This window comes from Alexandromys fortis, unplaced genomic scaffold (assembly GCF_014885135.2).
Source record: "Alexandromys fortis isolate MF-2015 unplaced genomic scaffold, M_Fortis_MF-2015_v1.1 scaffold_3, whole genome shotgun sequence".
Lineage (NCBI taxonomy): Eukaryota > Metazoa > Chordata > Mammalia > Rodentia > Cricetidae > Alexandromys > Alexandromys fortis.
In genome coordinates this window covers 6,792,661-6,809,795 of record NW_026067909.1, presented here as the reverse complement: position 1 = coordinate 6,809,795, position 17,135 = coordinate 6,792,661, and the positions used below count along the sequence as shown (strand labels likewise).

At 46.3% G+C, this 17,135-nt stretch overlaps 1 protein-coding gene across 1 annotated transcript in view; it reads left to right on the top strand.

The window, feature by feature from the left end:
- Positions 1 to 16,797, top strand: part of Tcerg1l (transcription elongation regulator 1 like) — a 171,050-nt gene extending 154,253 nt beyond the window's left edge. Inside the window, exons 11-13 of the mRNA XM_050137935.1 lie at positions 8,717 to 8,806; positions 13,104 to 13,222; positions 16,641 to 16,797. Of these exons, the coding sequence (XP_049993892.1) occupies positions 8,717 to 8,806; positions 13,104 to 13,222; positions 16,641 to 16,797 (366 nt within the window). The remainder of the gene's footprint in view (positions 1 to 8,716; positions 8,807 to 13,103; positions 13,223 to 16,640) is intronic.
- Positions 16,798 to 17,135: the final 338 nt, after the last annotated feature.

Here is a 17,135-nt window from a genome sequence, read left to right as displayed (position 1 = left end):
TGGCATAATGTAACAGAGAAGGAGGCTTGTTGGTTCCCAGCCCACTCAAAATAACCACACAGAAACCGTATTAATTAAAACACTGCTTGGCCCATTAGCTCTAGCTTCTTATTGGCTAACTCTTATATTAATTTAACCTGCTTCTATTAATCTGTATATCGCCACATGGCAGTAGTTTACCAGCAAAGATTCAGCACATCTATCTCAGGCTGCAGCGGCTCCCTGGTCTGTCTGTCTGTCTGTCTGTCTGTCTGTCTGTCTCTCTCTCTCTCTCTGTCTCTCTGTCTCTCTCTCTTTCTCTCTCTGACTCTGCCCTTCTTTCTCCCAGCATTCAGTTCTACCTTCCCTGCCTACGTAAATTCTGTCCTATCAACAGGCCAAGGCAGTTTCTTTATTCATTAACCAAGACAGAAGGACCTCCCACATCAGCATAGCCCATACTTATCAAAGAAAGTAAGAGTTGAATAGGCCAAATTGTTTGTTACTAAATCAATCAATTTTCAGAAGAGTTCTAAGAGAAAAGCAGCACAAATCCTACCCTAAAACAATTATTTACCTGCAGAGTAAACTTAATGTCATACCTTTCTCCCTAGAAATAGTTTTCAAAGGATCAGTGATGGCACATATGTGTCGAATATGCATGGCCCTTCAGTTCCAGCCCCAGCACCCAAAAATACAAAATAAAGCTTAAAGAGACTTTTAAAAAAATCAAGACTAAAGACTTTTATAGTATATCTGATACTGAGTTTCAATTGGACACAGTTGAATCAATTTCTCTTTTCAGTTAATACCATAAGATTCAACTTAATTTGCAAACATATGTACAAACTGTGTGTTCGTGTAAGTAGCTCATAATTAAATTAGTATGAACTATTATGAAATCTCTCTCATGTGTGTGTGTGTGTGTGTGTGTGTGTGTGTGTGTGTGTGTGTTAGGGGGTGAGTGCTAGAGATCAATCCCAGAACTTCACAAAATCTAACTTCACTCTACTTTGAGCTATATACCTAAGCCCCTAGGAAATACTTTTGATATACAATGGAATATTTGATGAAATACCACTTATTATCAATCTGGAAAGCTGGAATCCATTTGGTGTATTTTCCAATGTTGCTGTTTAAATAATATTCATTGACTCACACATATATGTGTGTGTGGGTATGTGTGTATCTCTCTCTCTCTGTCTCTCTCTCTGTCTCTGTGTCTCCCTCTGTCTCTGTGTGTGTGTGTGTGATTTATTTCCTTCTGAATATAAACATTTGACTTCTGCTATCACTTTGATTTGGAAGATGCTGTTCTAATTCAGTATAGTTTCCTTCCAGCAAAGTCTGAGAAGTCCCTATGGTTTATTTTGCCAGCTCACCCAATCAGCACTGAATAGCAGGAAGGTTAAACGTTTGCTACTTACTATTTTTTAAGCCCTCTTGGTCCATTTGTTTCTGTTGGCCTCTATGCCTCTCATCCCTATTCCCTGGATCGGCTGCCCTGGGATTTGGCCATGTAGTGCCTCATGTGTGACCAGGGCTTCTCTCTAGAAGAAATTGAAAACCGTTGGGGAACTGTGGTTACCTGCTCAGATTTCAAGATAGGATAACAATCTCTAATGTGAAAATAATCCTCAGATCAAATGAAGCAGCTGTGTGTGGAATAGCCATGTAAAGGTCTATTTATAAAAATAGAAAGAATCACCAGCGCTGTACAACACTGTGAGCCCCAGAGGCAAGGCTGAGAGTGTTGTGTCCTAGTGTAAAGACAGGGTATTCATGCTATTGGCAGCCACGCCCTGTGGTCCAGGACTTATTTCTCTACCTAGAGTTTATCTGGACTTTTCTGGACTCCAGGGACCATTCCTGCTTCTATTCCCTGAGCTACACTCACACCCAAGAAGAAACCCACTTCCCTAAATTCAGAGAAATCTCATGGAAACCTGGACAGCTTCTGTAGGAATCTCCTACACACTGTGTACCGCTGTTTACCAGCTCATTCTTCTGCACTCCCACCTCAGATACACCAGCTATGCCAAGCACTTGTGCCGGAGCTGTGCTTAAGAGACCTCAAACAGTGACCATGACTTCTCCTTCAGCAGTGGAGAAGGTGGCCTCCCACACCAGGCCCGAGTCTTTGGTTCCATCTACAACTACCTGTACTTCTCAGGGACATCAGAGCTAAAAACAAAGGTTCTTTTTTTTGGTTTTGTTTTTTTTTTTTTTTTTTTTGATTTTTGTTTTTGGAGACAGGGTTTCTCTGTGGCTTTGGAGCCTGTCCTGGAACTAGCTTGTAGACCAGGCTGGCCTCGAACTCACAGAGATCTGCCTGCCTCTGCCTTCTGAGTGCTGGGATTAAAGGTGTGCGCCACCATCGCCCGGCAACAAAGGTTCTTGAAACATGCTCTGGGACTCTATCCCAGAGAGCAGCATTCCAAAGAGGCAAGATTTTGTTTCTACAAAACCTTCAGGGAGTTACAGCAGCTGAGGGGCCACAGGAGAGGACATTGGGAAGGCACAGAGTACACAGCCAATGCTCCTCAAAATCTGTGTGGAATTTGAATCTTTGTGATACATTATTTACCTTTCTCGTTGCTGTAACACAATACTTGAACAAAGCAGCTAATGGAAGAGAAGGTTCATTTGAATAGACAATGTGAGGAGAAAGTCTGTCGTGACGGGAAGGCATAGAGGCTAGGGCCTGCGGTTGCTGGCTGCACTGTCTTCTCAGTCAGGGAGCAGAGAGTAGACAGGATGTAGTGGTTGGGCTATAAAACCTCTAGCCCCATCCCCAATAACCCACTTCCTCCATCAGTGTTCCTTCTAATGTTCCACAATCTTCCAGAATAACCCCTTCATCTGGGGACCACAAACACATGAGCCCGTGGGTGTGTTATGTGTGGGGCAGGGGGTACATTTCATATTTAAATTCCGACAGAGCTGAAGGGAGAGACATCTGTGAGTCTTCTTCAGTGTGGCCAAATTTCCAGTAATCTCTCTGTTCCTTCGGAGCCTTTCTGATCAATCCCTGTACTCAGGAAGGAAGGATTTCTTCTGTATCCTTGCCTGAGAACCAGGAGGGGATAGAAGGGAGAAGAGGGGCCAGCAGAGTGTGCTCACAAGCACTGAGAAGAGACTTAGAGGATTCGGGGACACATCCATGACCAAGGGATCCAGGGGTCTCTCAGCAGCCATAACCGCAGGCCACTCTGCATACATGTCTGTTTTTCCTGTGTTTTTTAATCAATGTAAAATAATTCCCATATTGTTACAGTGAATAGAAACTTTAATGATTCATTGTACTAGAGTCTAGGAAGGGGCTTGGAACACCAGTCCTGTTCTTTCATTAGCCCTGCTCATGGGCCTGGGACTGAAGGAAGGGGTGAGCCCTTTGGGGAGACTGTGACAGAGGCAGGCTTTGCTTTAGAGGTCCATGGTGCTGTCAGAAATACAGTGGCCTGGAGTCAGAACACTTCCTTGGAGGACAGTTTGTAGCTAATGAAGGAGAAGTCATTTCTAATTGGCGAAGTAGTTGAAACCCAGGTTTAAGGCGGCCATTTCAATGTACCGGGGAATCAAGAGAGACAAGACAGTGCTTGGTAATCAAATTTGGTGAGGAACATTAGTGTCTGAAGTAAACGGGTTTGTGTCTGAGGTGGAAATAAACTATTTGAAGAGGTTCCAGCTCCTGAATGCTAGGCCAGCTGTCAGTTGCCGTCAGTGACGTCCAGAGATCACAGGCTTGAGCCCTGTGTATGGCAGAGGGGCAGTACAGATACGTGCATAGACGCTGTAGGTCACAGACTCCTGCAGGAGGGATTGGCACCCCAGTGCAGGCATCAGATGGGCCTGCTAGTGGCTGGATTCTCTACCCTGCCAAGATCCCCTTATGGGCAGGAGTTTATCATACAGCTACTACCTCGGTGCCAGCACTTTTTTTCTCTGAGCATCTGGGATCCCCAGATTCTTTGTGGTCCAAGGATTGGAAAATATAAGACTTTTTTTAGCTGGAAAGATGAAAGGAATATTCTGTTTGCCATGACAGGGTGGTTAATGACAGCCCTGGTCACTCCCACACGCCTGCTCAGGTCTGACCCACATTAATAACCCCAGATGGCCGGGGGCTGTCAGTGGCGGATGGGACCTGCATCCTTGCACTTTTGGCCATCTCCGAACATGCCTGACCACTTTGTTTAAATGAAATCCATTCGTCTCAAAGCTAAATCATCCCCAGGAGTAGCACAAAATCCGATTTCCTCAGTTTCTGGAGAGGTTTGGCTAATGCTGGGACGGAGATGGAGTGGTTTACTCTGGCTGCTCCTTGCAAATGCTTCCCTCCCAGACGGTAGTTCTTTCCATATATAAGTCTGATGGAGCCTCCCCTACTCATCTACAAAATGGAGAGCTAGGCAGCTGCCAAGCTTTGGCGTGCTTCGAAGGGTCTTGTCCTCTGCAGTCTCTCTTTGCCTGGAGTGAATGCTTAGGAGTACATGGGGCCCACAAAAGATGCAAGTCACATCCAGGCTGTTTAGGGAGCAGCCATATTAAAGCTAAGAAGGGATGTAGGCTCTGACCAGGGGGTTGCTGGGTGCCCAGCTGAAGAGAAGAGGAGCTGAGGATTCAGATGGAGAGCTGTTGGTGAAGGCTCAGGCTGTGAGTGGAGCAAAGGATGTTGGCTGAGGGGACCTACTTGGAGATAACTTTCTTCATCCAGATGCCAGGTGACCATCACCAGAGACTGCAACCTGGGGTTCCTATCTTGCTACTCCATCTGGGAGTCTTTAAAGGTCGAACAAATGGAGATCTCAATACTATGAAAACCCAAGCTTCTGGAGCTGCAAACAGGCCACTGGTTTCTCCTAATGGGGGATTTCCCGTGTCCTGCTCAGCACTAGCTCCTCAAGACATAGTACCACACAGGGTCTGCAGCCTTGGGGACGTTCATACTAACCAGCTGTTGCCTGGATGGCTCCTCAATGCCGGCTCCAATGCGATGGTTATGCCTTTCGGGGATGGCCACCCTGTTCCCAGTCACCGCTAACCTTGTGGCTCCCTCTCAGGGCCTGGCTGCAGGACATACGACTCTAGTTTCCTCCACTGTGGAAGTGGTGAAGCATCTGGTGACTCAGACGGCAGAGACAAAGCAGAGGATACCCAGCTGTCATCCTTAGGGAGAGATGCTGAACACAGAAAGGACCACTCACCTTGGGTCATGAGGAACACTGTCTACATTCTCAGGATTCTGATGACAGCAGGTGACACTGAGCAGTTGGTTCCGTGAGAAATGAGGTCTAGAACCACTAAGGTTGTCCCACCGATATGGGCAGTAGTAGTCATCTACATAGTGGCTCGACATGCTCAGGTCCTCTGGATATCAGAAGGGGCCACAGAGTGGGGCCGCAGAGAGGACTGGGGAGGGGACACAGGGGAAACACCGTGGGGAGTGGCCTAAATGTGACTGAAGAATTCAACCATTTGAGACCAAATCAAGGAACATGCTAGATAATCAAAGAAGCATCAGGGGTCAAGGGGAGGAGGTCAGTGACACCATCAGGAAGAGAAGAAGTAGTGGTATGGATCTCTGCACTCGCAGAGTGGGTAGCATGCCAACGTGGTCCTATAGCTGAGCAGCCTCTTCCTTAGGTGTGGGTGGGGTATGTGGAGGATGATCCGTGTTCTCCACCATGAGCTCTGGAGCTGAGACCCATGTGAACTCATGGGACCTGTCAGCATGGCCATGGGTGAGATGACCGGGTTCGTTTATCACTTAAATCGTAGCCAACATACAGGTTTCTTTCTTTTTTCTTTTTTGCCTCCCTCGTGGATGACAGACTCTCCTGAGAAGCTTTTATATATGTATTTTTTTTTTTTTGGTTTTTCGAGACAGGGTTTCTCTGTAGCTTTGGTGCCTATCCCGGAACTAGCTCTTGTAGACCAGGCTGGCCTCGAACTCCCAGAGATCCGCCTGCCTCTGCCTCCTGAGTGCTGGGATTAAAGGCGTGCGTCACCACCGCCCGGCTTATACATGTATTTTTATACCTCCTTCTAACACCTCTAGATCTCCTAAAATCTAGACACCCTGTCACAGTTGGGTATATGACCTTCTCGATAGCCATCCTCAGCCCTCTCTGAAGGAACCTTCACAGGTGGTCCCCGCAGTAGAATGAGCCCATCTGGCTGAGCTGGGTGAGTCTGGCCACAGCTCTGTCCATCACTGCTCCAGATCCTCCTGTGGGAGTCACTCCCCCAGCCACTCTGCCCCTGTTTCCCATGACGTCAACATTGTACCACATGCTTAGTCGTGGAGAAAAGTCCTGTGTAGACTTGGGTCACTTTGCCAGTGAAAGGGTTAGCGGGATATACAGAAAGAATGCTGATTATTAAAGACAGAATTGTTGATGGAGAAGATCTCTCTGGCATGATGCACAAACATACATGTGTTGGTTGAAGCGGGTCCTCACTCAGGATTAGTCCTTTGTGCCTCTGTAACTGCTGTCCTTACAGAAGCACAGTTTACCTTGGCTTGGGGTTTCAGAGGGATTTCTTCCACACTGGTGAGAAGCCCATGACAGAGCAGTTCTGTCCTTGGTGACAGGATTCTGTGGCCATTCACACCACCTTGGAACAGCAGGAACCAGGGGTCCTGTTCAAAAGCCTCAAATGGTTCCTGCCATTCAAAGACCTCCCATGGTGACCTACTTCCTCCAACTAGCTGCTATCTCTGGAAGCTTCCACAGCCTCCATAAATGGCTCTGTGAACTGGGTAACACATGCTCAAAACACAAAAACCAAAACAACATGAATGGATTTAACTTTTGGGGAGTTTTCCTCCCTTTCCTGCCCAGGATCCTACCCCTACCAGATCTCTATGGTTTCTCCAAGAGTGAGCCAGACCTGGTCTTTCTCATCCCGTGGTCCTCAGGATAACATTGAGGCTGTAGCCGTCTCATAGTCTCCTGCATGAGTCACTGTGCCTGTACTTGTCTCCAGCCTTCCAGAAGTTCTGTCACCCCCCCCAACCTCGTCCAGCCCCTTGAATTCCCACCTTCTCATTAACTCATGAGTGTTGCCCTTCGCAACCATGTACAGCTGACCCTAGAGCATCCTCCTAGCTCCCTTCCTCAGCCTGAATGAGTATCTGTGTTTCAGAATGGTCCTTGGGAGCCTCTTAATTCCCTCATCTGTGTTACCCAAGACCAGGGCCTTTCAGCTACCAGGGTCTTGATTTATTTTCTCTACATTCTCAGTACACAGCGTGGGGCCAAGGCAGAGTCAATATTAAGTCGATGTTTTTAAATGAACAAATTATTTTTTAAATGACTTAAACATTCCCTTGTTTATCAGCCGAGAGTTTGGAGGCAAGAGCTGCTCGGCGGTGATGTACCGATGCCCAGGTGTTGGCTTCTATTTCTGTCCTCTGATTAAGAAAACCAGGACTTTTGAGAAGTCGGCTGATTGAAACGCTAAGACGCGCAGTGCACAGAGGAGCCAGGAGCCTTGGGAAAAGCCAGCAAATGAACTAATGTCTTCAAGGCAGGATAGGAGCATGGCAGATATCTGTTGGCACAACCATAGAGCACTCGGTAGCTGGAGTTGAAGTAGCTGAACAGCAATAAAAATAAGGCAGCACAGGACCGTGACTGAGAAGAGGAACCACACACCCAGGTGTCTTCCCAGCTAGAGAGAAAGGCTAAATAATAAGATACCAGAGGGATAGAGGGATATCCCACCTGAAGGATTCCAAATCACCCATAGAGGCAGAGTATGACTCCCTACATGCATGGCATACTGTTCCTGCCAAGGTGTAGTATGCAAAGTGCCAAAAAGTGACCTACCTGTCCAGGGGACCCTGGGCCCACACCTCAGCCTGAGGCCCGGGTCCCATCAGCAGTGAGTCACAGGGGTGGTGTAGACGGAAGCGGCACATTGGCTCTGTGGTCATCCCCCAACCTGGAGTTCTGGAGAAGGCCAGAGCAGTGTGTCTTCCCAGGACCAATCAGAAACAAGGAGAGTCTGGGAAATGACCGAATGTAGGGGGAACTCAGCAGACATGAGACTCATTGTGCCACGAAACTCTAAGACAGAAAAAAAAAATCAAGATAGCCAAAGAAATCCACATGATCTGGGGGCTTTTGTTTAAAATGGCCATCTAGTTTTTACAGTGCTACGCCAAGCTCATTGATAGAAGATTTCAGTGATAAAGGACACCTGGAGAGAGGTATGGGGACTTCCTGTAATAGTCTCCACATTTTCTATAAATCTGAAAACTACTGTAAAAAAAAAACCCAAAACAAGCAACCTTACTTTAAAAATAGAAAGAGAACAGCTAAATGTAAATTTTAAAAGATCAGATGAAATTCCAAGACCAGTCTGTTTGCAGACCTTCCTACATGGCTGAAGCCTGCAGGGCTCTGAAAACTCCCAGGAGCCTCCTCTCACCATTTAAGACATGACAGTGAAATGCCTCGTGCTCGTCCTGCAGGAACCCACGCTTGTGGGTCAGGCAGATACCAGAAGTTGTGTCAGACATCTGGAAATTAAATTTTCTAATGTTTTTTATATTGATTTTCATGGTATGTTGGATATGTCCCCCACTGTTACCCAACACACCTCTCCGAATCCATTGTACCTTAATGCTGCCTTTTTTTTTTTTTTTTGAACCATTGATCATTTCAGTGCACTCCAGGCTCAGTATTGGATGCTAACAGCAGCTCTATCGAATATCTTTCTCCAGGTGTCAGCATTTTCTACTTGGGAGAAAGAACTGCATAAAATTGTGTTTGACCCACGATATCTCCTGCTAAACTCCGAGGAACGCAAGCAGGTAATGCTGGGGCGAGGTAAGATGGGGGGCTGGAAACCGAGCTGAGAGGATGCTGGGTTCCCTACCAGTCTGAGGGCTTGGGAGTGTCGCCGCATGGACAGAGGAGGCTCAGGCCTGGCGCTGTTCTGCCTGGTCATGACTCCTGCAGGGAATGACTGAGTCTAAGATGAAAGCCCAAAGCATGGATCATTCCAAATGACTCAGTGTGTGGACAGCACCACCACCTACCTAAGGTGTTATATTGTTACCTGGAAACCAGGAGAGGCCAGGGAACAGAGTCAATGAAAGGAAAAGATAGCGTTCCAGAAAACAGGTTCCAGAAAAGGTAAGGTTGACCTGGAGTGGACACTACCAGGCTCTTTACAAGAATGATTTGCCAGAGGTCTGCTCAGGCTTATTGGTGAAGAACTTCACAGAGCCAACTCTGCCTTTCCAGATTCTATAGACAGCGGAATGACGGGGAGCCAAGAAGGGGCTGTGGGCACCACACCTTAGCTAAGGCTGTGAGGCAGAATGGAGGGAAGAACTGTAAAGACAGAGAGCTATACCTGTAGTCTCAGACTTGTCCAGACTCCTCGTGAGACCCTCCCACCCCCGTGTTTATTCCCACACAATGCAACTGCAGAAGGAGGAGCTTCAGTGTTAGCAGAAAGGAGGGTCATTGCCAAGGATCTCCAGGAACCCAGTGATGTGTGAGCTGACAAATTCTTATCACGACTGGGACAAGTCATTGATATGCAACTTTATAGTCAGTCTGTCAGTGGCTACAAGCAGACACTGAGATGGTTTAAATGACACCCCCAGGTGCTCTCAGCTAGCCTGGGACCCCGAGTTCCTCCTGCTGCACAACTAGCAACTCTTTCTCCAACAGGTTGGGTAGGGTTTCCTGAACTGGGCAGCTAGAATCTCCATTTTTGTCCTTTCAGCAACTTGAGATAGATTCTTTTTACAGAGTTTTTGCTTTTTTCCAGAAAAACTTTCAAGTATGGGAGGACGCTAAGCCCACAATCTAGTGAGCTGAGTTTTGGCTACATGTGTTTGCTCCTATAGCTAAAGAAAACTTTAGATTTTAATAATTGATACTATTTCACCATTTTGTTGCATTATTAAAAAGCAAAAAATTCAATTGCGCTTTGTAGGAGAGAAAGCTCATCTACACCATAAGACACCGTGAGATCCCGAGGCAGCCTCGCCTGTGTGTGAAGCGCCATTGCAAACAGCTAATGTGTCAAGCCTGCCTATAAACATATAGGCTGTGCTTTTACAAAGAGCCATTTTGTTTGTGTGCGTGTGTTTGCAGGGGGGTTGGCTTTTCTTTCTTGTTGGTGTGTGTCTAGTTGCTTTCTGCATGCCATTTATACATTTTAGAGGCTAGCATCATTTCAGAAGAAGCCAAATATATATATACCCTGTTGAGTTCGAGACTCTCCGATAATTTCAGTTTGATCCTTAAGTGACATCCCTTAGGAGGTCTAGGAGAGCAAGCGGCCAGGCAGGAAGGAGTTGGTTCGTAGACAGGACGTCAATAGCCATCATCCACTTCCTGGTGTCTAAGGGCAGAGCATTCTAAATCAGATCAGCCCAGGGAGTTAGAGACTGGGCTTCCATAGACCCTGGTCAGAAAGAGCAGATGAGAGGGCTGTCACATTTGTCCCTGCTTTGGGAGTCAACACTTGCCTAGGCATGGCTTCTGCATCTTGAATCATCTTATACCAAGAGTCCATTGTTTAGCCAAAAATTTCAGAAATCCCTGTGAAATCGCCAAGGAAGATGTCAGCACTGTCTTAATGTGCTGCAACGGGAAGGAAGCCAGCCTTGTGGTCTTCATGCTCCGGGCCCTCCAGAGAACATCCTGGTCTAATGCTCGTGTCCCTACTGCGATGGTACAATCAGTGGCATAGCAACCGCCTGTGAAGAAGGAGCAGCGTCTGGGCCTCTCTGAGAAAGCATAGTCCAGATTACAAATGGATTGGAGAACGAGCATCAAATGGGATACACACAGCCCTCCCGTGGCAATGTTTTCACAGGGGAAAGCTAAGGCTCCTGGTGTGAAGTTACCAGGGCTGCAAAGGAGATGGAGTGAGCCTAAACAGAGAACCAGGCCAGGGGAGTGCTAATCAGTCCGGTTTCTATGGTAACAAGAAGTGTTTCATTTTATTACACCAGAGCCTACAGAAAACGCGATAACGGCCAGTGCTCTCTTTTAAAAAGTCGTGCTCCAATTTGGGTAAAACTGGTGTAATTTGTTAGCGGGGAAATATATCTGCTGTGTCGAGTTATGGCAGCTTAAATAAAGCAACAGAGGAAAAGGAGAAAGGGGAATCATTTGATTAGGTGGATAAACGGTTCTAGGCAGGGAGGTGTGTGGGCATTTCTCCTATATTCCGGCCCCACAGTCGGCCAACCTTTCTGCCCACGTTTAAAATGAATAGAGCAAAACTTGGCTGATGATGGATCCACGTGTTTTTATTTGGATAATGGCCCTGCATTTGCTTCTTCTATCTATTTAGATTAGAGGTCTGCAGGAGAGCACACTTCACTGTTTGCCTTGAAGGTAAAATAAGCCAATTTAAGTAAGTAGTCTTATTTAAATGTGTATGCACACGGTCAAAATTGGAGTTGCACTCGGTGAATATTTCACCTCTGTGCTGCCGAGTCCTCTGGAGGCAAGCAGTAGTTCCCGTATAACATCCTATAAAAAGGGTCCCTAGTCAAGAAGAGCTCTGAGCCAGGGGCATGGTTGCAAGTGGCATCAGGAAGCTAAGGTAGGGGAATCAAGGGAGTTCCAGGACAGCAGAGTAACCATGTTTTCCACTCTTAAAATATAAGAAACAAAACAGACAGGTATGAAACAGTAAGATAACATCAGAACAGAGACAGTGATGGGCTTAAGATACCATCTTTTCCCTTCTCCCTCCCTTACCTAGCAGGGATGCTGGGGACCAGTGGACACCTCAGATTTACATGGATTGATATGGTCTGTACTGGTGAGGTTGCAAGTAAATTTTTATTGATAGTTTCATTTGATAGTTTGCATAAATATTTAAGTGATCTTCAGTTTAATTTTTAGTGTTCTGGATGCTTGGGTAGCATTATGATTAGAACAGCTTTGTCCTTCCTGATCTTTGACTTTATGTTCATTCTGCAAGCAATAATTTTTCTAATGTTAGAGTAATGCATAGTCTCCTTCTGACAAAAAGGAACATTGGGGCTGTGTCTGTAACTCGGTTGATGGAATGCTTGCCTGCCCAGCATGCATCCAGATGCTGGGTTGCATCCCCAGCAATGCATATGCCAGACAGGGGCTGTGGCATACACCTACAATCCTAGCATTCAGAAGGTGGAAGCGACAGGATCAGAAGCTCATAACAAGTTCAAAGTCAGGCTAGAGTACACCAGATCCTGTCTCCAAAAAGGGAAACAGGCAGACAAGCAACAATAATGAAAGAACAGTCTATGGGAAGTAGCAAAGAGAAGGTTTATAATCTTAGGCAGCACCTGATTCCCAGGAGAAAACAGTACAGCACTATTTTCACAACACTGCTTTGGAGGGTGGGATGGATTTGCACACCAGACAGTATTCTTATGTTCTAGACTGGGAACAAGGTTTGCTGTTTGGTTATTCAAAATACACTTTTGGTCAGGTACCTTCCTTGGTAATTTCTACACTGATGGTTGGTATAGTCTAGACATCTCTTGACATCCTTGAGAGAGGGCCCTGGTGGACCCTGAGCCTTCTTCATGCCCCAAAATCCCACATGTAGAAGTAAAGTTTCCTGGAGACTAGAGCGTGTGACTCAGAGATGCCAGAGTTTTATGTTTACAAATTTGTGTCATTTTCAGAGATTCTGTGGCCAATCACAGAACCACAGGAAGGAGGTATAGTAGATTAAGAGTCTTGTAGATGCTTTGACAATGATGTGAGTGCTGGTAGGTTATGTGTCCTGCAAACATCAGAGTACAAAATGAGGAGGGGATGCAGATGAAGTGTTCCTAGCTTCTGGAACATGACAGAGCTGTTTAAATCTGTTCCAGGACTCCTGATTGATAATTGTCCCAGAAGCATTGGCTGTGTGAAAGAAGCACATTGGACCTTGGGGGAACTGGGGTTTGTTCCTTCGAGTCCACAGTCTTGTGGACAATATTATAATACTAGAGTTTCCCTTATAGATCTTTTAGCTAGGACAAAGAACCACTTTCCTCAGATGCTGGACTTTTGGGCTGGTTGAGGATATAGGACTTATTTCTTACATTCAATTTTATGATGGCTTTCTTCTATGCGTGTATGTATTTTAAGATATTTGAACAGTTCGTCAAGACAAGAATAAAAGAAGAATACAAGGAAAGGAAAAGTAAATTGCTGCTAGCCAAAGAAGAATTCAAGAAACTTCTAGAAGAATCTAAAGTATCACCCAGGTATGGAAAGAGACATGCACCAGTTGTTTTCTGGGGCCAGAAATGAGGCATTATTGCAGAGCTTATTCTGAGGCCAGAAATGTGTCATTATTGCAGAACTTACTTCATTACAGCTAATATTTCAAAGACATTGAAACATTTACTCTAAAGACCTGTTAACAACAGAACATTTGGGAAGCTGGTCTTCTCAGTCTGGCAGACATTGTGATTTTCTGGGGAATCCCCATAGTCTTTGTACTTCTGCTGTAGACTTCAAAAGGTCAGTGGTCCCCCACTGTGTGATCCAGTGGTCCTCCTGTCTCTGTCTTCTCAGTGGTATGGTATAGAAGTGTGTAGGGCTGCACCTGACTTACAGCATGGGGCCCGAACTCCAGTCCTAATGCCTGATCAGTCAGCACTCTTAACTACAGAGGCATCTCTCCAGCCTATATATTTTTATTTAAATGGTAACTAGCAACATTATATTTGAAGTGAACATTAGTTGTTCTTTTCTGCGAAGACATGGGCATTCATAGTATGGTCTGTAATGTGTTTAGTCCATAATTGAGTTCACAGTTAATACTGACTGCACATTGCTCCCCAAATCATTCTGCCTATTCAGAGGATAGAGCTGAATGCAGCTGGAACCTTAGGGGATGCGAAGGAAAACCTAAATGCATGCCTAGTCATCTGTAAGGGTGGTTTCCAGTCAAAGAGCCTCGAGTACTGGGTCAGGTTCTGGCCTGGCTTATCTACCCAGGAGTGGTCATGAGACGGAGGCAGGCACAGAAGTGGTTTGGAATCTCCTTCTGGAACCTCTTTTAAGTTCTGGCCTGACCAACCTCGGGGATAAGGAGCTAGACATTCATGTGTTTTTACAATCTCATCTGAATGGAGGTAACTGTACTGACCTCGAAAAGTGACGGAGGGGATAGCATGAAGTCTTGCTGTGTGGCCCTTACTCCCTGAGCAGCCCAAGACACTCAACAGTGCTAGCTGTCACCTCGCTTTGCTGTGGAAGGTTTTAGCTGACATTCTCTGCTCCCCAGTGGTAGGTGCTAGTGTCAACCCTGGAACCTCACAATGTGTCCTGAAGATAGAGGGGGCATAGGGTGTACTTACTGGAGAAAGATCTCACATACAACTCACACATACACACCCACTGCACAGATTATACACACACCTCATATGTCACATACACCACAAACACACACATACCATACCCCACAACATACACATATACACATAGCACACTCATCATGTACCATCCATCTTGCAATACCACCCACACAACTCTCCACACATACATATACCCATCCCATATACCCCACCACACACATCACACACACACACACACAAAGCCCACAACAAATGTATACACACAACACATCTTCTCATCATTACATATAAACACATACCATATACCTCATTACATAAACATCACACAGTACATTCCCAACACATCATACAGACACACACACACAGAACATGAGTAAGAGAAATCAAATGGGCTTAAACTCTTATTTAAATACTAGATTTCCTCTTCAGCAGTGCTGTAGGTAAATGTTGCTGTGTGTTTAAGGGATACAGCGTGACTTGTGGGAAACACACAGACAGTAAAATGCTTACTACGGTGGAATATATTTGAATATTTTAATGCACACTGGGCTTATATTACTTTCATAATTAGAAAGCTGTTTATAACCTTTGAAGAAGCCAGATCTGCTTCTAGGATGTCCCTTTTCTCTTCCCTCACAGCCACCTTGTTCTCCTAAGAGGTAGATATGTCAGTCTTGGTTGGGGTGGGCTTAGCCCATTCTCTTTTGGGTGTTTTCAGCAGTAGCTGCTCTGGCCTCTAATGCTCTTGGCTACTTACTGTTCATGCTGACTCTGATGGTCCATCTCAAGTCCCTCCTGAGAACCTGCGGGACCAGAGCAGCAAGGGGCCAATCTCACGCACTTGGATAGCTTAGCGTACATTCCTCCCTGATCAGATATACCTGTGGGGGCACAGAGAAGGCTGGTGCCAACTTGTTGCGGCCACAGGTGTACGGCCATCACTCTGATGGCCTTCTGAACTCCCCAGAACCAGCAGAAAGCCAGCACTACCCCTCAACATAGCTGAGATACAGCTGTCATTCTCCTCCCCTTCCATGATGTTCCTCTACAGAGATGCCGCAAAGGTGGTCTGGGTGGGGGCATCACGGGCTGTCAACCTGGAAGAGGCCTTAACAAAAGTGGGAGGCTAGCACAGCTGTTACCCGACTAGAGGAAGAAGCAGGGATGTGGGAATGGAGGGGGGATGAGGAAGTGAAGAAGAGGGAAGCCAGAGAAAGACATTTTCCGTTCAGAGAACCCATTAAGCAAGTGCTTCCTATGGGCAGAGCAGGGAACTAGCAGCTGGGTGAGGATAGAAAGAGGAAAATGCAGATCCAAGTCCTAGGACTGTTCTTTTAACAGCCATACCCATGTGCTCTTGTGATTTGTGTGTAAATGACTAAAAGCTGAAATAATTTATCACAATAATTACACGTGTGGAGGAAAATGTAAACTTCTCTATAAAGACAACTGAGCAAGAAAACAATGGTTTCCTGAACAAAGAGTGATTTTTCTATGCACACTGGGTGCTCACCGTCAACCATCCTCCGTGGTGGGGACTCTGGGTGACAGACACAGAATAACTGTGACCAGGCAGAGGGCTGGTTGACTAATGCCAGATCCTGGGCTCTCGACCAATCTGAATCTGCCACTCCTGGAATCTCCATGTTGGATCTGGGCAGGTTGGGACCCCAGCCTCTCTAGGTTCTGGTGTAGCTCTGAAGACCTTAAGTTTCCATGACTGGTAGATCTGTCTGCACTGATCAGGTAGGGATGGCCTCTGCAGTTTTCTCAGAGGATCCCTCGTCTGGAGACAGGATGTTTGCTGCACAGAGAACCAAACACTTCCTACCTGCTGGCCCGTGGTTTGATACTCAGTGCCAGCCGAGAGTAGAGAGCCAAGCAGATAACAGTGTCTCTACCCCAGTGCAGGAAGGTCCAGTTACATTCCATGTTAAGGGACCTGAAAGAGTGTTTTATCGCTCTCTGGGTCTCTAGAGGACACTAGCTTCCCAAAGAAGACCAGGGCTCCTAAGGAAGAATGGGGACCAACTAGGAGAATGGGGGATGGGGATGCCTTGTTACACACAGTGCCAGTATGTGTGAAGTCCTGTAGCAGGAGGAAGCTCACTGAGAGCACAGAGTCGAGGCGTGCATGACTGCACCAGCACTAGAGGTAGGGTTCCTGAAGCCAGAGATATATGCATGAGTCAAATCAGGACCCAGCCCCTCTCAGCCTGTTAGCCGGCAGGAGTCCTGTCCCAGGGAGCTTGTTTGTCCTGTTGAGGGAAAACAGGCCTCCTTTTCTAGGAAGAAGTCTCAGAAATCCTTTCTCTTTCAGGACCACATTTAAAGAGTTTGCTGAGAAGTACGGCCGGGATCAGAGGTTTCGGCTTGTTCAGAAGCGGAAGGATCAGGAGCACTTTTTCAACCAGTTCATACTTATTCTAAAGAAACGGGACAAGGAAAACAGACTCAGGCTCCGGAAAATGAGATGAGTCTGCACAACGCAGTATGACAACGGGCAGCTGAGTGTGCGCATGAGGAGAGAGACAGGAGGTGGCGGTGGCCGGCTGCTCTGCACAGCCCAGGTGGCCAGGGCGCCGGATGTTCTCAGAGAATTACTGTTTCATATTGAAGCTCCCTCTTTTGTACATTGTTCCCAGTTCGATGCATTTCTAATTGCCATGAGATGTCGAGTCCTTAAGTGTTTTAATTATGCAAATGACTTGTAATATACACAAATTATAAACCCACTGCAGGTTTGTGGCAAGGAAGAAGCAGGAAATGTTCGTCGTCATCTCGAGGTGCTGCTTCCACTCAGAAGGACTGTCTA